Genomic DNA, 27,205 nt, shown 5'->3' with positions numbered 1-27,205 from the left:
GCCCGAGGGCAGGCTCCAGCCCCGCTCGCAGGTTGCGGGATGTCATGTTCTCCACTTAATTCAGGTCTTCTCTTCTCCCCATCGCGGTCGTGCACAATGGTGCAAGTCTGAACCGCCAGGTACCCCACGCGGAACTCCGCTGCCCGAGCTCAGGCACTTTATGGAAGCAATTTGGAAGCCACTAGATTTTGCGAACTGAAAATTAGATGCATAATTGCAACTTGCGATTCCGCCTGCTTAAGGAGGGCCGCTCGCTACAGTCTCGAACATGGTTGTGAGAGGTGAAGCTCTGATTTCCTTGTGGTTTGGTGCTATGCTTGAATGTTAAATTCTTTCTACAATGTTCAAAGGTCAGCATATCCTGTTAGAAAAGGTCACTCTCTTGCCTCAGATATCAGTTAAATATTTCAGGCTCTTCAAGTCAATATGATTGTCAGTTATGGCGAATTAAGCACGGTGGGACCGAAGAGCTGTTGGCCGAAGCCAGCGCGGAGCCCCGCTGGGCTGCGTGTGCGGGTGGTGCCACTCCTCCCTCCCAGCGCTCCTGCGCTCTGCTCAGCCCCGGGGTGCAGGGGAGACCCGCCGAGACCGTATTGTAACGGTGCTGAGCTTTTCTGGGCATTAAAGACCCTAAGAAGCTTGATGAAGTATTAAGCTTGATGCTCTGGCAAAATCCCAAGTTACATAATTATATTGTTCCGCTTACTCGAATTGTCCTTTCAATTTCAAATAGAGATGATACAGTCCTTCTCAAAGGGTAGTTTTCCCATGAATTGTTAAATAGCTGCTGCATTCCAGCAGTGGATAAAGAAATTTGTCTCTGTTCACCTCTTAACCATGTTTTTATAGTGGTGTGATGAAATGTTAAATTAGATAGTTAAAACTCCTATATTAAGAGAAGTCCTCATTAGGTGGATCTACTTTGCATTTGTTCTTTATTAACAAAAATGTTTACTGTAGTAACTCAAGAAAATATCTAACTAATAATTTCTACTGTATCTGTGCATCATCCACAATTTTTTATCTTCTCTCCAAGTACATAAGCACAAAATTAAAATCTGACTTTGCTGTTATGCACATTGTTAGGAGACAGGATTGCTTTTTTTTTTTTTGGAATGCACAGCGTAACCGATGGCAAAATTTGGCTTGGATATTTTTATTACTTGTGATGATATAAGAAGTGAGAGAACTAGCCTGATTCTCAGGTCTCAAGCTGAATTTGCATTCAAGAAAACTATTTGTGGTCAATTGCCTCACACCAAAGAAACAGGAGAAAAACCTAGTAATATCTTGTGCTCAATACAAGTTGGTAGTAATTGCAAAGACCTGATCTGCTACAGTCAATTTAACTGAAAAGTTGAACTTCTAGCTTGTCCATTAGAAGGTTGAATAGAGCTATTACACACTTGGGGAAGTGTAGTAGCTTTTCCATCCTGTTCTTTTCCCAGGGCTGCGTCAAGCTGTCAGCGTGGGAGATGCAGGTAGTGGCATTGATTTGGGGCATATTCTGCCATTGTTTACTGCTGCTTTCAGAGAAATTTCTCACGTGGACAACCCTGTTGCTTTGTCCTGCTGGAGCTGTTGTTATAGGTGGTGCTTTAAAATGTTTTATAGTAAACCAGTGACAGGTCTGAAGAAACTTTTACTTCCCATTCTCTGAGCCTGCAGAGTGCTAGTTTCCATGAAAGAAAATGCTGTGCCACTGGCTCAAGCCGGCAGTAAGCTCGAGTTAATTAAACTTGAGTTTGGGAGTTAAAAAAGGTTGAAGACAGCTTTTGGACAGCCAGTTGTGTATTATTCTGCTGCTCTATTGAGTCATCATGATTAATTTTGAATGGGAGTAGTTCACGGAAGGCAATGGGACTGCTCATTTTGGTGTAGGTAAATCCTGCATGAACAGTGAAAGAATGAGTCAAAGGCTTAAATTTCCATTATTAGAATTGGTTTTGCCTCCTCCCAGCAGTTCTTCCTTAAAACTTCCTTTTGTTTGCTGTTCTGCTAGACGTTTTAATTTTAGTATTACCTGAAGTATTTGCTGCTCTTGAGTAGCAGATTGTACATCACAAATAGCCTTAGACCAGCAGTTTTTTACTATGTTTGAGGCTATTTGGATATTGTTTTTAAAAGAGGTTGCAAAAATATAGATGTTAACAGTGAATAATTATGAGAGGAAGTTAGGACTTACATTTTTACTGTTCTGGTACCTGGGTTTGTCAATAGGATTTAGGTGCATTTGATAAATCTTAATTATATACAATTTCTAATTAGAAAATGATAGAAGGTGCAAGTGCCTCTTAGTGTGGTAACATAATATGTAATCACACATAAATATGTATAATTGGCTTTGTTATTTACTACTGAGTTAAGAGGACTGCAAACTTTCAAATAGTCATGAAGAATACTGATAGTCTTCAGAAAGCTTACTGTGCACTTCTCTATTTGCTAGCCAATATAATTAGATCTGAGTATTAGAATATACGGACAAACTTTTCTGGCTGAAGTCAGGAAATTCAGGAATTTCAAAATGAGGTTAGTATATATTTTACAAATTTTATGTATTGTATCATAGATGGGATCACATTTTTCGTTGAAGACAGGAATTAATTATAAAAATAGTGCTGTGTGGTTGATTATTTTCAAAGTGAGGCTGGTATTACTAGTGCCTCAAGAAAAAAGATCTTGTCGCCAAAATGGAAAAAAAATATAAAATGGATAATAGGGCTTCTGAAACAGCATATCAATATTTCAGATTTAACATCTCTATTGCTCTTGATTTCTTGACATACTTAGCCTTTGATCAAAAAATTTACCCATCCCTTTAGAATGTGTTTGAATTGCAGATGTTTTTGTGAAATCACTGGTCTTAATACTATTTATTTGCAAAGTTTGAGATTATTTTAAGCATAATTTTATTTTCTGGATTTTAAAAAATAATTCTTTTGGTTATTAATACCTTCAGAACTGCCATGGTTAATGCTTTTACATTGTTTTAACAAAACTAAGCTCTGATGATTATAATACAGTAGAAACATATGGATTGACTTCTCCTGTTCTATTCAGGTGTCATTTATTTGAAAGTAATTATACAAGTCCTGAATTGAGTTTGTGCATTTATAGCAATTACTTTTCAATTAATTGTAGCAAGTGTTTTTAATAAAGCTGTCTGTTAAGAAAGATAGCCTCATCATAGGAGGAATATCATACTATATAGAATATGCCCATTAATCTGCAGCAGAAAAGTTGGTTCTTTTGTTGGGGGATTATAGTGCATTAATGATCAATCTGGTAGGAAGATTCAGTCTTAAAGCTTCTCATGGAAAATAAGAACAAAGAAAGATGGTATTTCAACAGCCATCTGTCAGTTGGCGTGTCAACAGTATTTTTATATAGGTGAGATTTCACACTAAAGAAGCCTTCCAAAAGCATTTCTCACCAGGGCTGTGTTATGGTGGATGGATTTTGAAAGTTTCCTTAGTTAGAACTATTTCTCACTTCTCAGTTACTGTGACAATCACCTGGAACTACACTTTCTAATTGATGCTGCTTTCTTAAACTTACTGGTAGAAGGGTAATAACCTTACCCAAACATATTTTTAATGCTTATAGAATAGAAAACCAAAGTACAACATGAAACCTTTAACAAGAGGTTTAACAGTATTTAATGCCTTAATTCAAAATAGTACGCATATACTATTGTGAGCCAAGCTATGAGTAGTTAGAACCTGTGGTAAACTTTATTATAAGAAAGCCATTAAAGCACCAATAATGTATTGTATATAAAGTGATGCAATGATGCACTACTGAGCATGCAAAATACCTTAAAGCAAAAGATACTGAGTTCATTGTTTTGTTAACTTGACAACAGCTTAAATGTCAGCATGAGGTTATTTCATTCCTAATTGTTTTTCCAAAAAACATAAGGAGGCTAATCTATGTTTATTACATTGTGATAGAGGGCTACAGACAACTTTGCTGCCACAGTGGCGTTATGCATTTAGCCTTATTCTCCAATCATCTGAAAAAGACAGGAAAATATATTGAATTGTGCTTCCTCTTAATTATGAAATCCATTATTACTTTTCCTGTCAGGAGCAAATTCTATCAATGGGGTTTAAAAGTCCAATAGCATTAAGTATTTATCTAAAAAAATCTTACCTTTTCATGCCACTCTAAGAGGAATATTAAAGGTGTGCATTAAGGAAATATGCTATTCTGAATAGTAACAATAATATAATGTGTAAGTCTCCTTTGTTGGAATCTGATCAGTTCGTATTAGAAATATCTAGTAAAACTTCACAGCTTAGTAGACCGCTTATCAGTACTTTTCTGATTTTTGGCTTGATGCTGCTGTATGAATGGGTCACTGTTCAGCACTGCCATGGTAACAAATTGTTTGACTGTAATTCAGGGAGGACATAATCAGTTCAGCTTTGTACCTGCTCTCTCTCTTCTGTTCCTGTATTGACAAGCAAAGGTAGTGTTAAGGACAGCAGGTTACAGGACAAGTGCCAGACCAGAGGTGATTGCCTGTTAAGACCAACACGTTGTAGTTTGTTGAGAAAGTGTGTTGTAGTTTATCAAACAGTATTTATTAGGAATGGAAGTTGATAGATTTAAATGCACAATTAATCATGTAAACTCATATCACTACGGAATAACTATTAAATAAAAGCATGACTATTTTTAGAGACTCTTCCAGGATCCAAAGTACACTGAGCAATTGTAACATTATCACCATTTTAAATATAGAAAGTTGAACTACTTGCTTATGTAATTATTACAGCCTTATGAAATTTGGGCATAATAGTGTAATGTACATTGCTTATTCCGAGTGTCCTATGATATTCTTAATTTAATCTTTCTATATCTCATCCCTTAGCAATAAATTTTAGGGAGTCAATCCTCATTCTCCTTCCATTCCAAAATGTTTAATTTCTTTAAAAACAAAACCAAACAAAAAATTCCCACACCTTTCTTATAAGTTAAAAAAAAAAAAAAAGTTACTTTCATAATGACTTTAGGCCTTTCTAAAATAAATGTGGTTATAGTTTAATTATAGAAGCAGTTTATGTAATGCTGATACATTTACATTATTTTAATTTTTTAATGCATTGTCTTCTCTCTAGAACTAACACACATAAATACTGCATCTATCCCATGATGAGCCACTGAACTAGCATTAACATTGCAGGTTTCTTTTAGTTCTCCAATTCCTAAGTTCTTTAATTATTGTACATACAGAATACTTTAGGTTGAGCACCATGTAGTACAATCAAAATAATTAATGATCAAAACATCTGAGAAATTGCTCAAGCTTAATTTTCAAAAATGCAGATTATTTTGCAGGAATGTATAAGTGACAAGTCCAAATCAAGTGGTACAAAGTGTTCTGCTCACTAAAATGCTAAACTTTATTTACATAGCTTTCCTTCTATCAAACATTACTAAAGAATTGGTGGTAGGTAAACAATGGTGCATGCAATTTCATCCTGTTACTAAGAAAAATAAATTTACAGTTCTGTTAAATAAAGACCAAATGCTATTATATACAGTCTGTTAACTGAAAGGCCTTGTGAGACATTCAGGTCTAATTTTAATACTTTCCAAATAAATACCAAATAACGCAACATTTACAAATAGCACACCAGCAGTATTTTCACGGTAATAATTTTACAAATCAGAATTTAGTATTTTGATTAAGCAAATGAATAGCAGCTCCTTCAAAAATATTAAGGCATGTCACATAGCATCAAAATGGAACCGATGAGCCTCCTGTCGCTTCTCTCTGTCATCTGCTTTCTGAAAAATAATAATAAAAAAAACACTTTGTGGGATCTACAGCAATACTGTTACAGAAATGAGTTGTCAAATGTCAGAGAATGGTTGATTTTTTCCAAATCACTCATTTGACAATAGGCAAAAAAGCTTAGTAAAAGGCCCTAATAATTAGCTTTTAAATGATGTCAGTTTGAAATAGCAATAATCTACTCAAAATTGGCTTCAGCTGTTAATGCTCAGCTGTTTTAGTATTTATGACCCATTATTTTCTATTATTTTTAATAATACCTTTTTAAAAGGAATATTTCAAAAACCAAGAATGTTTCCTAGTATGCATTTATTTAGTCTGCATTATAAATACGAGATGAAATTACTCTGGATTAACTGTAAATGTCATCTATGTTACACTTAAAATGAGATTCTTTTTAAAAAATTCTGTTAAATACAGATTTAGACAAAGATGGCAGTTCAATCAACAATTAACAGCACCAAGTAGGCTAAAAATGTTCCATGTTTTTGTTTGTATTATAAAAATGTGAGATAGGATGCATTTCCCTGCTTATTTATGCAGAACGCACATTGATCTGCTCAAAGAGTAGTTTGAATGGTGCTTGGAAAAAAGAAGCAAATTTAAATTGTACCCATAATCCATGTAATGTGTAAAAACATGTCCTCTCCCACAAGCCTCCTCTTGTGTTCTAAAGCAGTAAAGGAGTATGAAAGCGCTTATTAAAGGATTTTTGAACACATAGTGTGAACTTTTCTAGGAAACAGTGTTTTTGTCATGACAGACAGACATTTGTAAATCCTAGCATAAGAGAATTTAGCAAAATGGATTTAAATGCTTTTTAGTTTGCTTATACCTAACTTTTTTTTTTTTTTAATGAGTAAAATGAAGAAAAGCCTTCACAGTATGCTGCTGTGTGGGCTTCAGATTTGTATTTCAGTTGATAAATATACATGACAATTTTGGTAGAAATCGGTGCCTGTGTTCTGCCATGAAAGTTTGTCATCTGTTTTGGCTCACGGCCAAAGATTTCTTCATCACACAATGTTTATGTATGATAGCAACTCCATTGGACTAACTATGGATTTTACTGCATTTTGTGGCAGCAGCAGAGCTGTCAGTGGAGTTTAAGATATATCAGTCTGGCTTTTTGGCAGGGACTTTATCAATGTCAGTAGTATTTTGAATGTCAAAAATAGGGTGGGAAGAAGGGAGTGGCATACTCTTTCCTACATTGAAATGTTTGTCACATTGCACAAAATTTTATAGTCTCACTTAGAAAGCAATTTTCACTCCATTTCTTGTATGCTTCCTGAAGAAATTACTACTTCAAATTTGACAGTAACTGATACTCCGATGAATCCATCAAAACTTCTCTAGCAGTGTTATCATCAGTGTGTAGCGTTCACATGACTAGCCTCAAGACCACAAAGCAAGTTATAAAGAATCAGAATACAGGAATATCAAGGTCCTTAGCTAATGTAGCAGACTTTGTTGTTGTAAGATGAATAATGGTGTAAATTCTTCCTCAATTTCTCTTTCATTTGATGTATCAAAACAAAAAACTAGTAACTGAGGTTTAAAAGCTTTTTTTTTTTTTAAAGGGAGCCAAAATTTCTATGGCATGACAGAGCAACATACTATCCCTAAATCCTACAGTTATTTAAACAATACAATACTTGGCTGGCACATGAATGTATAAGAACTATTGTAGACAAAGGGCTCCTGCTACTACTTATCTGCAGAGGTTAAAGTACATGGTTTATTTTAACTGCTGAATAAAACACTGCAGCTTACAGACAGATATATCCTCTGGGGAAAAGAAGAGATTGTAACTGCCAGTACATTTCCCCCTCTTTTCTTTGCTATAGGTACTCTAGAGTTGTAAGGGAAAACAGCATTTAGGCAGAACAGTATTTTTAGGAGAGGATTACTGAAAGAGGCAGTAAACCAAGAACAAGCTTGGAAACAAGGAACTTTGGAGTTTAACTCCCAGTCATGTCAGTGATGCACAATACAGCCTTGGTCAAGATTCTTATTTGGTCTGTACTTCAACCATTTCTTCTAAAAATTGAGAAGGTAAAAATCAATAGGAGGGCATAGGAAAATTATAGGAATTAACAAATGTTTATACAGTAGTCTGAAAATACATACCATTTATCCAAATATTTGTGCCTATTTTCAGCAAGATGCAGCTGTTGGAAATGAGTTTATAATATAACCAATACACCACTTCATTCAAATATACCTAATGGGTTTTAAAATGGCTCAGAAAGCACTTGCTCTGGGCTGAGTGTTTCTTTACATTACAATACATGGATTATTATACAAAGAATTGTTTTAAACGTTGACATTAAATCTCCATTTCTCCAGATGGAATTATACATAGTTAATCCTTCTGCAACTCGAAGTCCAAGAATTTTTTCTGCTACTCTTGTTGCTTAAGATGTGTTGGAGACAGAGTTAAACCCAGCCAGTGCATAGTCCTAGCTACCAGTTAGCAATGCTTTCTTGGTACAGTAGGACATGCTAAGGACAGTCATCATAAACTTTGTATTTCTTTGCTTTCTGTGTTTTATTTAAATATGAAGCATGCACAAAGCCTATCTGAATGTTTAACAAGGTCATTTTATTTCCACAAGCACAAAATAACACACAGTTCTACCTTGTCAGAATGTGCAGTAATTTTATTTGACAGCTAAGATTATGGTTCGGGTATGTAGTAGCATTTATTGGCAATCCTGCCAGTTGGATATGATTGTGAGCTGAGCATAGTTAAGAAAAATGGGAATGCATTTCTTTTGTGACATGAAAGGCCTCTTTCAAAATGCTTCTTCAAATCAATGGATTTCTATACACTGCATGTATAATTCCGACACACAGAGCAAAGCAGCCAATATGCACATGATTGACTCCCTATACAGTCTTGAATGCTAATGTCAGTGCAATCAGCCAGGATAGATACAGAAAAAGAGATGTTTTCCTTATTTTTAGATTACCAGCAGAACTCAAGATAAGTAAACTGAACTTATGTTCCATTTTCCAAAACAGTACTCCTTAAAACTCTGCGAAATAGAAAGCTTAGATATGAAACAAAAACGTCTTATTTAGTTAGGAATAACAGCTTAATGGCAAAAGCTTATCCATGTTGCTCTTCATTTCCCTTTTTAAGTATCTTAGAGCTTAAATAAAAGCAGTGCCAATTTTTAAGCTTGCAGTAAATATTGAATTAATAATAAACACCTTTTGGGAATTAATGCAGTCTGTGTTAGCAATTATACTGTAGAAAACTACTCTCAAAAAACCCCGATGTACAAGACTGTAAAATATTAGGAAGTGTTAAACAGCATAGAAAATACAGAAAAAAATCTAGTTAATTAAGCTTACCTTTTCTTGCCAGTGTAATATGCCAATTATTGCCAGGATGAAAACGCAGACACCAATTAAGGCTATAGCTGTTAGCAGCACAATGTTACTTGGGGTCAGATACAGCTTGGCACTCCAGCTATACAAAAGAAGAAAATACAAGGAAACATGAATACCTTTCATTAGGAAGCAGAAAACAGATTTAACTTATGAAGATGAAAAGAGCCTGCTAGTGTAATACAGGTAACAGCTTGGGGTACAGAAACTAGTAGCTATACTTAGAGACTGAAGCTTAATGGTGTTTATTTGGAAATACATGGCTTAATATAATTACTTCCAGGTAATGCCATGTCTAAATTCAGTTTCTGTTTTACTTCCCAGGAATGCTATGGATATCCTCAGGGACTGATTTTTTTCTCATTAGGAGATTTATCTCCTGCCTCTGCCCAGGACAAAGTAAAATGTATAGGAAAACCTTCCACAAAACTGCCTGGGGCTTGGGGAGGTGGAGAAGCCTGTAAGATGGATTGTTTCCTCTACAGGAGAAGCTCCTCTTGGACAGGCTCATGGGGTCCAGCTGGTTATGCATCTCTCAGTCTGAAGTTTACCCAGGGATGACTGCAGTTGTAGGCAACAGAACCAGTTGATTATGGCAGGAGAATGCTGGAGAGCAACAAAATTAAGCACTTTAAGGCCTTCTGGAAGACATCGCTCGAATCTTGTGGGGTCCTGAGGCTCAGTTAACACCCTTTTTGTATTCCAGGCTTCCTATCATGGGAAAGCTGTCAGCAGGAGGCTCTATGTTGAGGCAGCACTGAGGCCTCTTGGGAAACAACATATCTATGTTAAAAGAAATTATAAATGTAAGAAGTGTGTATGATGAAATCTGATTTCTTCTGGGAATTCTATCCTCTGTCCTTTATGGACACTATTCTACAGTGTCCATAAACTTACTTTGTAGGAAAGCAAAAATAGTTTAAGGATAAGACAACAGAAAAATTTCTGCCTAACACATACCTTTAAATACCTCAAGACTATAAGTAAATTTTCTTAATCTGGCAGATGTTATTCCTGTGGTTGTTAATTAGGAACTCAAGTGGCACATCACTTCTCAACTGTTATTTGTCCTATAGTAAAATTAACTGCTGAAACTGATGTAAGAATCATTTCTGCATGATAAATGCAACTGACCTCACTAGTAGATCAAGCGGCAAAAACCAGCTGGAATATGTGACTAATGTTTTCTCTAATAGCAAAGAGAGAAACATGCTCTCTTTCTGGGATAAACATTTTAATTGCGAAGTGAATTCAGCATTCAAGCTCTTGTGTAACCAACCCGTTCACCCTTCCTTAAAGAAAAACATTTATACCTGTGGCAACAGATACTGCATTCATACTGAACTAAAGCTTTTATATGCAGCTAGGCAGAAATTGCATGTTTGGTGAAACAAAAATGCTTGCCTCAAACATTACTATGCTTGCAATTTGTCAAAAACAATGTTGGTAAATCTAGCGTATATGTTATTATTTACAGGAGTTGAGCTGGTAATACATTTCCATTGTTTGTATGAGCTGGTAATAGATTTTGATTGTTTATGGGCACTAAGAGCCTGTGTAAATACTTGAAAAGTATTCTGCCTAGTCACAGAGGCAACTACATCTACAGAACTGACCCCCCCTGACCCAATTGTTCTTAAATTTACTTTCTACAGAAGTGACTATTTTTAAACCTACACATAATGCCTAATTTAAACTCTGCAGTAATATAATTTTGTGAAGTTACCTTCGAGGAACATTATGAGGATAGGGGATGACTATAAGCTGGGAGTTTGGTATGATAGCTGTCCATTCTTGTTTTCTTATGGACTGAAAGAAAAACAAAGGCTATGTCAATTCCTTACAAACCAACACACTTAAAAGCAAAGAAATTCTCGGTTGAAACATACAAAAAGAGAAACAAAAAACCAGTTGCTCTTTTTTATTTTAAATGTGATTATTCCCTTACGTTTGTATAAACCCTTTATTCTGAAAGCTCCAAAGTGCTTTTTAAAAAAAAAAAAAGAGTAAAAAGCAAAATAACTATTGCTGATATGAAACACAGCATCTGCTTGAAAAGTATAAAGCAACAATGTAATAGGGAAAGAAGAAAAGCACCAATTCTACAAGGGAGGCAGGCAAAGCAATTATCCAAATCAGAATTTGGCCAGTACGCCAATTCGAATACCTTGCTTTTTAAAGTAGTACCATCAGATCTTTAAAGACTGAAAATGGTCAGGACCCTACTTTTATGTTTCATCTGAAGATTAGATAATCATAGTAATCTCCACTTCCCATCATACTGATCATGGTTTTATCACTGAGGCATATACCTACGCTAACATTTATAGACAACTTCAGTCATCTTTTGGTCTTAGAGTTAGCTTCAGAGCTTATACACCCCCCCAAAAAAAGGCATGCAAGGTTCTTTTTGGCAAACTTTTCTGTATTCAAACTTACTTCTTTGATATTCTTGCTTCTGGGAAAAAAAAAAGTGTCCCTAGCAATATTTCCATCCAAGCTCTATTAGAGGAAAAGAAACACCAGAAATATTAGCTTGACAATCTTAAATCTCAACTAACCTTTTCTCCTAAAGGACGAGGAATGCCAACGTACAAATGGTCGAGGAAATTAGCACTACGTCCCAAACCTAGCACATTGTATGGCAACTGGAGAGCAAAATGTGCTGACTGGCTAAGCTGTCCAGCTGAAATAAAATTAGAAAAGAAGCCCAAGTAAGTATTTTTGAAAACAAAACAAAACAAACAAAAAACAACCACCAACCCCAAACCCACCAACTTTCTACACAAATATACATTTCAGAGTCAGTAATAAAAATGTTTAGAAAACTTGAACTAACCGTATGATTATTTAATTTTAAAGGCACAATCCCACATTTCCAACTACTTGTGGGTACTCACTTGGAGAATAGCCTAAATGCTTTAGATTTCTAAGTAAAATGATTCTTTTGAGAACCATTTCTATGTTAAACTGAATCTCTACTATTTGTTACAAGTTGAGAGGAAATCAGCTATCTGCATTTATTTTGATATAAGTAGTGCCAAGTCTTTTGCCTCATTGATTTACAAGCCCAGACTCAACATGTGAAGGTTCACTTTAATTCTTGTTAATCCGTAACTACTGTTTTTTCTTGTGTCACAGAATTAGCCAAGTAAATTCTCATGAACAAATTCTGAAGTAATAAATTGATTTAGTGACAACAGGATTACAGTGGTTGCAAGTTAGATGCTAGTGAGAGCATGTAATTAAAAATAATTAAAGGAGAGACTGTAGGGGAAAAATAACATTCTTTGTTTCCTGAAAAGGCAGTAGGGAAACAGACAAGTGTTGCAGCTATCAACAGGTTCACTAACATTCCATTTCCAAAGTATCTGACTATTCCATTTAAATAAAAATCTTGTAATCTTTTAATTTCTGGCAAACTGATTCAGATCCTATGTAGATTCTTTGTTCATTCTCTAGAAAGCCTCTTAGCAAGTGATCTGGTTCCACAGCAGGAATGATATCAGCACCTCATAAGCACCGCAGTGAATTCAGCCCTTCACCAGATTAATAGAAATGAGTTCAAGGGATACTTGACAACCACAAGTACGTTTACGTAATCAATAGAGACAGTTTTTCGCAAAGATATGACTTACAGTCATATTTTTTAAGTGTCAGATTTTTCTCTGCTTTGACACCTGACAGATTATGCCTGAAATTGGAAATTATAAGTTAAGCGACAAAACATAACAGAATGTGAATTAAAGAACATGGATTCACATTTTGTAATTAATTTACAGCCAACTCCTTTTTACCTCTCCACACTTTCTTCCAAGGCTCGATTCTGAAAGTTAGTATTTTGCTTCAGACAAGTGGCTGTTGGCTATACTAGTTGCACTGCATCTTGCACAGTTGTGGTGAACAGAGGGAGAGAAAAAACTCCAAAGCAACAGCCACCACAACTTCTTTAGCAAAGCCAAACATCCTTTCAAGAAAAAACAGAAACAAACTCCCATTCTTGGCTCCTGGAGATAGTCCGGTAAGTGCAAGCATGCATTTGCCACTATAAAGCAGCAGTGATCCCAGTGGGAAGTCTCTGGAACGTGACTGTACAGGAGTATTATAAAAGCTCTTACACCAAGGGACTACCAAGATATGACACCTACTTTCAGAAGCAGCTCTTCAGTTTTTGTATCCTCTTACGGAGGACAAACTACTTCGTATATTGGATGATGATAATTTTGAATCCTTATTCAATACAATGATTACTTCATGGTTCTATTTTTCTGAGCCTCCCCGCCCTCCACCAGCTTTTTAGGAAGAAGCTTGCCATATGCTGTCAGGCACGTTTTGAAACAGGCCTGTTTAATCATGAGGTAAATATTCTGTATTATTGTAGTTTTAGAGCTATGATAATTTTATTTAAAAAGGCAAGGTAAATGTCAACTAAATGCACTTAGATGAGATCTGAAAAATCAGGTTGATGCGGTTACCTTTTTGTTTAGCTAAAAAGCTATTAGCAAAAAGACACAATAACTGTCCTCCTAAAGATTAGGCATATTTTAGATTTACTTTTTCCCCATGCAGAACCATGTGATGAGCAAGTAGACATTTAAATATTTAAACAGGATTTGTACTTTCAGTCCTCGGTTGTGAGGGCAAGGTGTACTGGGTACATTGTTAGAGTGAATTCCTAGATTATGGAACCTGTGGCAGACAGCATTAGCTGAGCAGCTTTCTCTTTAAGAACAGGGATTTTTCTAATAAGTTGAGATAACAGTTTAGGACTTGAGTCTTGAGTCTGTCCCTACTTTGTCACTGACTTCCCTTACATAATCTTGGCTAAATTGCTCAATCTCTAGATCTCAATTTCCAAATCTAAAATTTGAGTAATTCTCAAATTAGAGGAAGCACATAATATCTGAAAGCACTGGTTGCCAATATAAAAGTACCAAGGAACAAAGGTAGGTTTATTAAATTTGACTTAGTTATAAAAACAAACAAGGTATGTATTACATGATCATGCTAGAACATAATAAAGAATTTTCTTTAAAAATTTGCTTCACTAATGCTGAATTCTGAAGGACTTATCCCAAAAGAACAAGGTGCTGCTGTAATATTTAACATTAAAAAGCTTTTAGAATGACTTTTGAGTGAAATATTTAGGATTATGAGGAGACTGCAACTGAGATCTTCCTTTTTTCTTTCATCATACAAATGAAATGAATGTCAACTAAATTAAAGGAAATAAAAGAAAATGTCATACACAGTGTGCAGTCAGCCTTAAAGAGGTTTGAGAGTCAGACACTGCAGCTAGAATTCTTAAAAGGATTGAATAATTTCATGGCTACTAACACTGGTTCTTATACCTACTAAGATCAAGATAATGAAATCTTATGCTTCAGGATGTAAATAGATCATTTGCAAAGGTCAGAAAGGAATGTTTTTTCCTATATAGCAGGCAGAAAATGTGCACATACCTTTTTTTTATTTGCCTTTAAAATTGGGAGATACTAGCTATGCAGGACTTGGGATGATAGCATATCGAAGGTTCTAGTTTACTTTAAAGCTGACTACAAATATAAGATCTTTGAGACTATTTCTTGCTTAACTCCATCTATATCTATCATAAATTCTGTAAGACTGTGATAGTTACTCAAATGTTCCACTTAGAATTGCAAACAAGTAATTAAGAATGACAAGTGTTCATCTGAGAAACATAAAAACCTTGAACAAAGATTAAAAATAAAGTGAAATTACAGAGAGTACTGTTAACAGTTTATTGTCATTTCTAAAGTTTTCAGTCACCGGTAATTAATTTACTTATGAAAATATTTCAAAGTTACTTTAAATAGCAACTCTAGCTATTTGCTCTGTTGTAAAACTATTGTAAACAGTTTTCTACTTGTTCCAAGAAGATTTGAAAATATCATTCCATCTTCAAGCAGGAAGGTGGGATTTAATACTAAGATTGTTCTTTAAGCTCTTGGAAGTCTATGCAACCAAGATGGAGAAAGTTGCTGTTGCTTCACAGTTTGTTTTGCTTCATCAGTAGAATTGTTACTATAAACAAGAATTAAAAAAACTTCTGTTCATGCTGTACATTATTACTTTTTAATACTACTTTAAAGACTATTCAACACTATGTCTTTTGCCTTATGCTTCTTGTTTCAAAAAAGTTATTTGGAAGCACCCAGATATCATGGGCTATGGTATTGGTATAGGTGTTGGTGTTTATATTTTTGTTTTAAAGTGTAAGTCATTAAGTTTATTGCTTCAAAAACCTTGGGCAGAGTAAAAAATCTCAACATTTTAAGACATGGTCTTCACTGGTTTCAGCCTGTCAGAGACCAAATTTTTAAGAAATAGGTAATGATGTTGGGCAGCCAAACCTTACAAGATTTTGCACAGTTTGATATTCAGAAATCATTCTGAACATCTCTGAATCAATCTCCTTATTTTTGAAGTCTGGCATATAAAATTTAAAGCAATACATATCATTAACCTTTTGAAAGTCTTGTCTGAAAAACAGAATGATGTGTTGTCTATGACACATACAGTACTTGTTCTTTTATATCTGAATTAAGGCATTTCTCTTCTGTTTCCATTATACCGATGTAAAGTCGCTGAAAGCTTAAGAGTAGCGCAATATGCCCTGGGTTAAATTGCAATGTCCTCAACAGCTTATTTCAGGGTGACTGCACCTAAGCAGCATAAGTGCTTAAATGAAGCCAATTCAACGTTATGAAGGGAAGGTGATTGCATTTACATGTAGAAGCAATGCTTTTTATTGTTTCTTTAAACTGAACTGATAATGTGTGATACTGGATTTATGAACAGTCTAGTTGAGCCTACATAAATAGATTCACAATATTGATATTGTTCAGTCAGTTTAAGTAAGTTTATTTTGTGGAATAATAGAGCAGAACATAAAAGATCACTACAGAGAGTTGAAAGACTAATGGAAACTCCTATTTCAAACCTGTGGTCTCCTGAAGAGCCATTCTTTTAATTTTTTGTATTACCCTTTTCTTGACAAAATATCATTTGCACTTAAGTAGTCCATTAAAGCTATTCAGATTAATTCAAAATACAGTAATAATATTTAGGTTTTCAAAAGTCCCCCAAATTCAATATATTAGAGGACTGAATAGCTAAATGTATTTTCATAAATAAAAATGTTATGTCATTATTTCTTCCAGTTGCTATATTTTCCTCTAATTTGCAAAATGATGCATTTATCAGAAGCTTTAATACATTCACCAAAATAGTAATTGAAGACACTTGTGAAGTGTGAATCGACTTGTCAAAAAAACCCCGCAAATCTAACAGAGTTAGAAAATATAACAAGGAGTTGTTTTGTTTTAGACATCTATTCTCTGTACCTGTTGACTATGTAGGCACCTTTTCTGGTAAAACATAGTATCTGAGTTGTAGTCTCTATCTCAGACTTGCATCTAAATTCTTCTGTACGATCATCTACCTTAATATTGAGGTCAACATATGAATGACTGCTTTCTGATAGATTAGGCACACATATACATCCTAGAAAAACTGAAAGTTATTCCAAAAAACTACATGCAGAAGTTGCACGAATTGCTGCATAGCTGTGAACAACATGCATGCAATAGCTGGAATAAGACAAAACCAGTTCAAGAGTTAGGTAAAATTTCACAGTAAGCGTACATCACTTAAGCTGCATAATTGAAACACTACTGTGATATTTACAGAGATTATCAGTATTGTGCTACATTGCACACCAAAGTGTTTCCCCATCTTTTGAAGCTGGCAGCTCCTTATTTTGTTTGAAAATATGCCAGAACCACTTATTGCAAAAGAAAGGGAAAATATAACTGATAATAATGAAATACCTGTGTAATATGCGTAAGAATTTACAAAGCAGCTTTCAGGAAAAAAAAAAACCCTCAACAACTCCACTTGTTAGAAAGTTGAAGAATTTTATTTCCTTGGCTTCAGTTGAAAGCTTTACTTCAGTTCCCTTATTACTGCCTTTGGAGTTGTAGGTCACCGGTTGGAAAAAAATGTAGTGGAGAAAGAGCTCTTTTTCTGCTTAAAATTATATGCAATGGCAAGTTCAACTTTCTAAGGGCTGAGGACGTCTCCCTCTTCTGTTTGTCTCTCTTCATTAGTCCACACAAGAGGAAATTCCAGATTAATGCAGTACATAACTTCACCTCAACTTTTTCTGCAATACCTTTTTCTGGAGTTCCAGACATGACTGGAGAAAGCGGATTGACAGCGCACACTTGCAACTTTGATACCTATTACTTGCAGTGCTGCTAACACTTGTGATACTTCTGAAAGCCCAAACTCCAAATCTGATGCATTTATATGAGAATATGTTTTCATTAAGAACAACTTTACACCATAAAATTATAGAAGTAAAACTAAAAACTCTTTAAAAATTCTTTAACCCAACCAAACAATAAAATCATCATATTGCTGGTATTCCCATCCTTTGCACAGGAGAAAGTTGTCTAATTTGTAATGCCTAAGTATTTGAAGTTTGGTAATATTGCATGCAACATTATAAATTCAAGTAAGTTTTCTAAACAAAAGAGAGTTACAGAGAAAAACATACTAGCAAGGGTATCCCCACCTACAGCAACCAGAAAATCCCTCTAACAGCATCCAGCTATTCAATTATTAAATGATTCCAGCTTGTTCCATGAATACGCTCTTCTTTCTATATAGTGGAATTCTACATAATGAATCCTGCAATGTCAAATGGCTGTTAAAATTAAGCTTAGTTTGCTTTTGTCTGGTATATATTGCAATGTTTATGTTTAAATTCATTACTATAATAGCTGCTAGACATTTGTGTTCACCTCACAATCCAATTTAGTTAAGCAGCATGAAAACTCAATGCAACAACAGGGACGAGTAAGCAGATTTCAAAAAACCAGAAGGGCACAACTTAACAGCATGTGAAAGGTCATTCTGCCATGGAAGGTTTAAAACAAAACAAAGCAAAACCAGCAAAATGAAAGAGCTCTGAAATGAGAATTGCAGAGGCTATCAGTCCATACAGCTTCAGTCATATAGATGCTTAAACAAATTATGACTTGATCCATATGATCAATTCAATGACTCTATTCATATGATAATATTATGCCTACGTATGGATATTGATCTCTGAGTAAACCTTAAACATTTATTGTTCTGTTGTTCCTGGCCCACAGGATTAATATTTTTGGTAGATACAAACTGCAACTATGACCCTATTTGTTTCAAACTCTAAGTCTATCAGCATATTTTTACATTAAGAGAGAAAATTAAGACATTCATAGCACAGGCTGAAACACAGAAGATATTCTCCCATTATAAGAGGAAGTGAAAACATGAAACAATGCATCAACCTGAAGCTCCAGCCAGGTTGGCCCTGGCTTGCACAATCACAAGGCTTCATCTGGTACATACAAGATGTGTGGTCCATCAAAAAAAAAAAAAATTTGGGTATACCACACAGCGACAGAATAACAGGCCCTCCCCCCGACAGGTGTCCTTATCACAAAAATGGCACGAGGGAGCTGTGAGCGGTTTTGCCTCAGCTGTCTGGCTAGTCGACACACTAAGGAGTCAGCCAGTACTGCTGCGGTTATGGCAGTGCATAGCTACCAGCCTTATCCTTCTATCTGCCCATCTGCAGACAGGCAAAATTCAAGGCCAGGAATTCCTACAAAGGAGAGAAAGAGAAGATATCTGAGGGTTCAGATTTACATAGAAGAGGGAGAAAGCAAGCAGGAAGACAGCAAAATTGGGTTGTGCTGAAAGGGGAAGGGGTATCAGAAGGAAAAACAGAGTAAAAAGATGCTGATGGCTAAAGGCGGCCTCATGTTCATAGTATGAAGTCTCTACAGGACTACCCAGTCATTTGACTTGTTCAGCCCTTGACTAGGCAACATTGCAACAACAAATTTAAAATGCCTGTCTTGTGCTGGTGCTACAATATGAAACTGTCCTTGTGCAGTTTCTGAAAACGTTTCAATAAATTAATAGCTGTTCCATATTAAATTTTAAGTATCTGATCTTATTTATGTTGTTCTGGGTCCACAAGGACATTAGTTCTAAGAAAATCAGTTTGTGTTATTGGTAATAAAATAAATGAAACCAAACACAAAGTAGGTAGCCTTCTCAAGAAAACACAAACGATCATTATTGAGACCCTCTTCAGCTTGCAAAAATGACATGCCTGCATTTTAGCAAAGGTTTGAACTGTTAACAAATATAGAGCCATATAGATGTAATCTGCAGTAATCTAACTGGCATCAGTCATTAAGCAAAATTCTATTCAAAACCAAAGAGATTTAGTAGGGCTACTATTTCATTATCAACAATGATTTTTTTTGGATGCTGAAGTTTAAAACAAAACAAAAAAACCACAACAAAACCCCAAAGCCCAACAGCTTGCATTTGGTTAGCTTTACTAAATTCATCTTATGTATCCCCCCCACACCCCAAGAATAGCTTTGATTTACTCTGTGCTCAACTTTAGATACTATTACCTAGTTACTATACTCTAGTTTATGCTATACATTGTTGCTTACAGGATTCAGCTGAAAAACACTGTGTCAGAATAATAGTAGAAATTTCTTAGAAGCCAATAAAAGCCTGGAAATGCAGATGTAGAGCTGAAAATCCAGGTGGACATTCATACTTTACTTAACTGTGTGGTCTCCTTAAAAATAACAACTCCAAAAGAAATGGGGAGCGGAGAAGGCAGATCTCAGGAAACGGAACAGAAAGCATGACTTAAATTTGAGTTTGTGTACTTCTCCCAGATTTACACTTGGACCTGATCTGATCTCAAGCATAAAATTCCTTAAATATTTGAAGAAGCTGTTGCAATTGAATTTCCTCTCAGAGAGAGAAGGTCTGTGGAGGTATTAACTGCAGATCTAAGACCCAGTACTTCTCAATTCTAATGCTCATTTTGGCAATTGCTATTCCTTGTAGCTAATTTAACAGTATTTCTTGTTGTAAGATTACAAGCGAATTGAGCAATGTGAAAGTAAAAGCACAGAATATGTGCTAATTATTATTCTGCTATCTTTTAACAATATACTGGAATGTTAATATGAGAGAGAATAACTCTAACAATGTTTTAAAAAACCCTCGTAATTATGCAAATTTCCTGTAGTTAAGGCTTGGCAGATCAAAGAACTTTAAAATGAATTAGATAAGGACAGCCATATGTGCCTTTTTATTTTACTCTTTGCATGAATATTGCATACATAAAAGATACCATAATTCAGAACTAAAGACCTGCAGAATTAGGAAGATCAGAAGCAGAATGGTGGACATTTCTTTGAGTACTGTATGATTTACTTTAGCCGAGGGCTGGAAGGATAACTTAAGGTGACTGGATAGTTTGGTTTCAGTGGTCCAGCCAATAACTGTTCCTGCTAAGGCCAGTGGTAAAGACAAGAAATAGCATCAGCTGACTTGGGGGAAAGGGGGGCGGGAAGGAACGGCGAGCATTGCTTTCATTAAAAAAAAGAACTATGTTGTTACTCACATTACTTCTTGGGAAAGAGATGAATTATTTTAAAAATATGATTACAAACTATCACATTATCTCATTATTGCTTTCATATAATTAAAAGATACGGATTATTCCATGATATTATATAAGGAATGCAAATAAGTTGATGGAAATAAATTTTAAAATAATATATTGACGCCATACTTTTAAAAGCTTAGTGTGGAAAAGATGTTTTGTAGGTTTATGCATGGCCCAAAAATGCCATGTGCGGTTGGTATTGCCCACCAGTACACATATAAAAGTGTTGCTTGAGGTATTTCTTGATAGTCAAATAGAATACGATTCTGATGCAACAGACTTTTTCAAGATAAAAACCTGTAGGCCAGTAATTCTAGTCAGAACATTTACTGAATTTTATGACTAGGACTTGTAAAAGAAGAAAGTTTAGCTACAAACTTAATATAATAGCTTCAGAAAATGTGACTTTGAAAAGTTCTTGCAGGAATAATACAGACTCAAAAAATCTATTAACATATTATACTTGAGAAACTGATCAAAGACAGTATTATAAAATTCCCTGTAGCAATACCGCTAGGGTCATAAATGCACTTGGAATTCATTACTGTTATTTCATAATGCCAAAACAGAACAGGAAATTCATCATGATTGGACTCTGTTAGGTTTTTATTATTGTAAATATGGTAGCAGTGAAGATGAATGGTACTATAGCAGTATTAAATCATATTTGATAGCTGTTTCTTAGAGTAAATTGTAAAAACATTGCATTTCTAGATGCACTGCCCCCCCACAAAAAACCCAAACCCACAAACAACCAAACTCACCAAACCCTAAAGATAACGTTTAAGAAAAATGTATTTGTTTTTGTTCTTGGAAGAGAGAACCAGAAAAAAAAAATTAAGAAAATGATACATGAAATAGGTCCAAATTTTAAGCTAGCTTTATTCCTCACAGATATAAGGAATTTGTAAGCTATGTGCATTCTTCCATGACACAAGGTCTGTAATTGGAAGAACATCTTTATTTTGCCACTGGGTTATTTTATAGTAGTGTATAGTATTTTACTTAAGTAGTAAGTGCCAAAGGGTCAAACATACAAAAAACAAACCCATCTAAACTTGTATTTCGTCAAAGTGGGGTTTAGAATCAGTTTATACTGCTGCGAATTAACCTTTTAATAGACACTCTGCACTTGAGATCCCACAAATCCATTATTTTGTCATCTTCTGATTAAAATTATGTCAGTTTATAAAAATCAAAGTTATTTTAAAAAGCAGCATGTAATATAACATTCAGATATGCCAAGTTTCAGTCCTCTACAGTTATTACTTATGATATCCCAAATATAAAATATTTTAAAGAATCTAACAATATAGATTCTACTAGCTGTTAGACGTGATTTCTAAATACAGTATGAGTTCACTCAAAACATCAGATTTCTAAGTCTGAGATTGTGTTAATTACAAATAAGAAGCTCGTAAACTGAAGACACTATTCAAAACCAGTCCCATTTCACTCTGTAGACTTCTTTCCAACTCTTTAGGTTGCTGAGAAGTATATACAGACAGACCATGCCATGTGTATTCTCATTATGAGATTATCTTACCTGACCCATTTTTCAGGTATCCATTTGCATCTACAGTAGTGTACATGATGTAAGGACCAGGCTGATTAACACCAAAAGGCTACAAGGGGGTGGGGGACGAAAAAAAGCAGGCAAAATTTTAGGAACAAAGCTATAGTAATAAAACAGTAAACCAAAGAAAAATGTTTCTAAATTAATGATTTCCTTTTGATATGGATAATTTAGAAATCTTGCAACTGTTTTGGTCATAGCATCATGTGGAAACTAATTTTCAAAATAAGGCTAATCAGTTGGCTAAGTAATATTTAGTTTCTCATGAAGAAAGCAATACTATTCAGTCCTCTGGCAAAAGGTTTCCTTGGAAGTTACAAGTTTCCTTCCGTTTCCTTGGAAGTTACAAGTAAAATAAAAAACCCCTAAAAATTCAAAGAAATAACTGCATGTTCTGAAAAAGCAGAACTCATTTGATATTGTCTGACAGAATGCACTATCTTTGGTCTTTCTGAATTGAAAAATACTATACAAATTCAAAATTGTTACCATTATTTTGCACTTTTTAATTCATGACAGTGGTTCAATAGTTACTTGTTGAGTACCAATATCTATTTTAAGCAAATTCTCTTGAGGGAGAAAACGTACTTAAACATCAAAGTACAGTTATGGGGAAAAAAATTAAATAAAAAAAAAAAAAAATAAAAGGGAGTTGTGAATTAGTGAGTAATGAACCATAACAGATGCACTTAAGAAAGAAGGGGGCGGGAACAATTACCTGCTATGGTGAGAAAGGAGAGGAGGGGGGAAAACTGAATAGATTTTAAAGAAAGTTTTCTTTTTTTTTTAAATGCTGAATTCAAGCTGATACTGGGGCATCAAATCCAGTAAAGATCTTCAAATGAGTTACAGAAAGAACACTAAAAGAAAAGATGATGACACATTTCACATCATGCCTCAAAAAATAGTAAGTCCTAAACTGTAAGAGTAAGTGATAATGATGAGAGATGAGACCAAAGCCTGAAAAATAATAATTGATTAGAATATAGAGCAAGGAGACCGCAAAGGTGACATTAATGTAGATCTATGAAAGATGAGTAAATAAGGTGAAAATCTGATATTTTTTTTTTTCCCCACCAATTAGATGTATTCGGGTATAATGTACTTTATGTTACTTTCTGACAGAAAACAACTTTTACAGTGGAGGTAATGATCTTGAAAATGAAACGTTCACCAACATGTGTTGTGAAGATTTGCTTTTTAAACCCTCTCTTTAGTTTTGTAATTAATCTAATAATACTATCAAAGCCCCTTAATATTTTATATCAGAAATTAAACCCTATGCCTTAAAATAGGTTTGAAGAAAAAGTTGGTCCTATTTGAAGCAGTTTTTATATTTTCAAATTAAAATTAAATTTCATATTTTTGCAGAGCTAAAGTGCTAATGCTAGCTTTGATTCCTCTAAGTTCCTCTTTTAGGCCAACTTCCACTGTGAACATTGCTAAACAATTTGCTAATAGAAAGTTTGGTGGGTGAGTTGCAGGGTGTCTGGAGATGATTAAAATAATTGAAATAGAAATCAGCACATGTATATGTAACTATCTGCAGAATCATCAGAACCAAGTATATTTCCTTCCCTTCTATCCCTCATTGTAGCCACTTACTGTATTTTAGGCTAGAAGTGGCTATATGGCTGAATCTGTCCCATAATCAGTTTTGCCTGGCCTTTCTGACTGCCCAGAACAAGACTTGGCACACTACACAGTTTGGGCATCCAGCTGTATTACACTAGTTTTTCTTGCATCTGGTATATCCCAACCCACACGATGCTGGGTGACAAACACTGCAGAATCAGCCAACTGATTTCGTCTCTGAGCAGGCAGCTGGTGAAAGCTGGGTCTCAAATATGCAGAACTTGGCCAGTCATGATTTGGATTACACATTCTTCCAGCCAATAACTTTCTTAATATGTGGAGAGTTTTTGGTATAATTAGACTCACCTTTAGCTTTGAAGCTAAATAGTAATGCAAAGTTATATATACTTACTGTTATTTTCCGAGGACAGTCATTAGAACAGAGGCCACTGAGAACTGCAAAAACAAAAAGTGAGCTTGTAGTGTTTATGTTAACAAGCTATCTTACAAGCACTAACTCTGAAATCTGTTAAAGTATAGTAATAGTGTCAGGTATCCATTAAAACACATGAAGAAAATAAATGTCTTCTGTATGACTTATGTTTGAAGTATACTTCTTTGCAGAAATTAATCAGCTAGTCACTGTTTTTATCATACCTCATTGGTTAACCAGCTTCAAAAGGAGAGAGCTGCCAGTTAAAAGAATTCCAAATTAAAACATTTTAAAAATAGTGGACTGTACACTTTATTCGTTATTTTTCATTTCTAACCATTTGTGTGCAAATATTAACAACTGTCATGATTCCCAAGTTATCATTCTTTGCTTGCGATTTAAAGATGTTGAAATTTCCAAATACAGAAAAATCTATTATTTTTTATACAGTCGAAAAAAAATATCTGGACAGGTAAGATGAAGGTGTGGCAAAGCAGAATTTGAAGACTGCGTGTGTCTACAAACAGACTTTTTAAGCTACAAGCTTATTTTACGTGTTATACATAGGTGTGTATGCAAGTGGAACCAACTCTTCCCATTTTGATGCAAAACGGCACACTGCAATTTGCTGTTCAGACTCACTATTGGAATAAATAATCCAACCAAGTACATTCGACATCAGTTATAATAAGCTATAATAAAACCGTTCTCATTGTCCATACGCCAAATAAGTGAACATGATGCATTTATTGATACACTAACTTGCACAAAGCATGTTTTGTTATAAATACTCTCCCCTGTATCACAGTAAAAATACTTTTAGACCACTCGTTAATTCCCACTTCCTGGGATTTCTATGCAAAAATACTCACACCCTAGAAGGGTGCTAAAAAAAGACTTGCTCCAATTTTTAAGATAGATCTACACAAACTGAATCAAAAAGCATGTTGTAAATTACTCCTTTCCCCATTAAAATATCACACAATTTTAATTCTAATATGGCTTTGTGAAGTGTAAGATTTTTCTAGAGGATTTTCTGCATGCTTGAGTGGATTACACTACCCATATACAGTATTATTTAAAAGAAGGCTTCCATCAACATGACAAATCATTATAGGGTATTACGATGAGAATAAAGCTTAGGCTGAGGAGAAAGTAATAAATGCATCAGCCCCCAGTAGTAGCTGCAGTTCTGTTTATCTTATGGTGTGCAAAATGTGTGCTTTAGAAGGATTAGATGCATTTAAATAACATGAAGGCAAATACAATTTTTGAAGGTGAACCTGTAGCTGTTCCTGTTTAGCTTTGTCCTCATAAGCTCAAGTACAGCCTCATTTTTCACTCGTGCTCAAAAAATCAAGACAGACAAAGCTCAACACCTTTGCAGTCTGGAAGAACATGGTAGGGCATTCAATTTGAAAACCTAAATACTCTCAATTACAAATATCATAATCTAACTCTAGCCTTTTAAACCAAGGCTCTAATAAATTCACACACCCTTGCCATGTTCATTGCCATTCTACACTTTTACGGTAGGATGTATTTTGTGCCATGTAGTGCTTTTAGGCTGAAAACACCAAACTGACTCACACATGGACACAAACTGGCTCTCAGAATAGATCACACAGCATAAGTAAAACATACACCATGCCAGTCGTCACTGAAATGAAACCAGCCCATTTTGCACTGGATTCTGCATCATTTCCAGATGACATAGAAAAGAACTCCAGTAAAATAGGCTTGATATGACAGAGGTACAGCAAAAAAGACAGAAGTCCCTGTTGGAAAGAAAATATTGCAACCACTCAAGGCACAGATGAAAATAAGTGCACTTGGCTATTGTTTCTTGCCTAGGTTTCTGAAAATAGGCAAGATAAAAAGGCAGTCGTTGTGGACAAACAAAGCATGTTCCTTCAAGTCAATATTGCTGTAATTTCTTCTGGTTTCTTTCTGTCTCACTATGGCATACATATTTATATGTGCAAGCATAATTATATATTTCCTCAAATTTCTGATTTATAAGCTAATCTTTCTTCAAATTTTATATAGCATCACACATTAAAAAAAAAATCTAAGCTGAATGATAGATATGTGTAGATCTAATGCCATTTTTATATTGACAACATTATGTTATGTGAGGAGATAAGTGAAGGTATCGTACAAAAGACTCACAGAAGGGGTCTCATAAATTCAGCTAATCCAACTCCTTCCCTCAAAAACAATTAAATATACTACATAATTTCTTACACTAATTGTCAGGACCTCTAATGTTGGTTAACTCTGCAGCTTCTCCAGAAACTTATGTTAGTACTTCACAAGCCATCATTTACGAAATTATTCTTACTCTGCTCTTTGTAGTTTGTTACTTTATGTCGTGTTCTGCATGGACACACAGAACTCTCTTCCCACATTGTTATGCATCATTATGGTTTGAAGACATGGATCTTCCTCACATTTCTCTTTTAGGCTGAATAACTTGGTGTCATGTGCTCTTTCCCTGCAGATCATATTTTTAGACATTTGATAATTCTTGTTTTTCCTTCAGAAGCCAGCTGAGAAATGAGTTTTTAAAGACCTAGTATCTGTCTTTAGAATTTTGCTAGGATATAGAAGGAAAGGTCCAGGATGAAAGGAAAGATTTAGCCTGCCTCCAGTTAATGACTGAAATAAGACACGCATTCTTGTAAAAAAACAAAACAAACCAAAACAACAAAACAAAACAAAAAAACCCCACACTCAGGAGATGATAAACACTTATTTAAAGGTCATTGTGGTCAACGTTGATATTACAAACAGCTAAAGTGTTGAAAATAGTGGGCATAATTACTTTGAATTTTAATAAGTACA

General features: G+C 34.9%; 1 protein-coding gene across 4 annotated transcripts in view; it reads right to left on the bottom strand.

Annotated features, from left to right (window-relative positions):
- Positions 1-3,708: 3,708 nt before the first annotated feature.
- Positions 3,709-27,205, bottom strand: part of ITFG1 (integrin alpha FG-GAP repeat containing 1) — an 86,812-nt gene continuing 63,315 nt past the window's right edge. The window contains exons 13-18 of one of the 4 annotated variants that reach the window (XM_075161241.1): positions 24,338-24,381; positions 22,321-22,399; positions 11,770-11,894; positions 10,935-11,017; positions 9,173-9,290; positions 3,709-5,799 (exon numbers count right to left, since the gene is read on the bottom strand). In XM_075161241.1, the coding sequence (XP_075017342.1) occupies positions 5,740-5,799; positions 9,173-9,290; positions 10,935-11,017; positions 11,770-11,894; positions 22,321-22,399; positions 24,338-24,381 (509 nt within the window). In that variant the 3' untranslated portion in view covers positions 3,709-5,739. Of the gene's footprint in view, positions 5,800-9,172; positions 9,291-10,934; positions 11,018-11,769; positions 11,895-13,005; positions 13,176-15,125; positions 15,254-18,322; positions 18,888-22,320; positions 22,400-24,337; positions 24,382-27,205 lie in introns of those variants that run through there. The other 3 variants (XM_075161242.1, XM_075161244.1, XM_075161243.1) reach the window with 3 other exon arrangements.

The sequence above is a fragment of the Calonectris borealis genome, chromosome 12 (assembly GCF_964195595.1).
Source record: "Calonectris borealis chromosome 12, bCalBor7.hap1.2, whole genome shotgun sequence".
Classification (NCBI taxonomy): Eukaryota; Metazoa; Chordata; class Aves; order Procellariiformes; family Procellariidae; genus Calonectris; species Calonectris borealis.
This window is presented reverse-complemented; position numbering and strand designations above follow the sequence as displayed.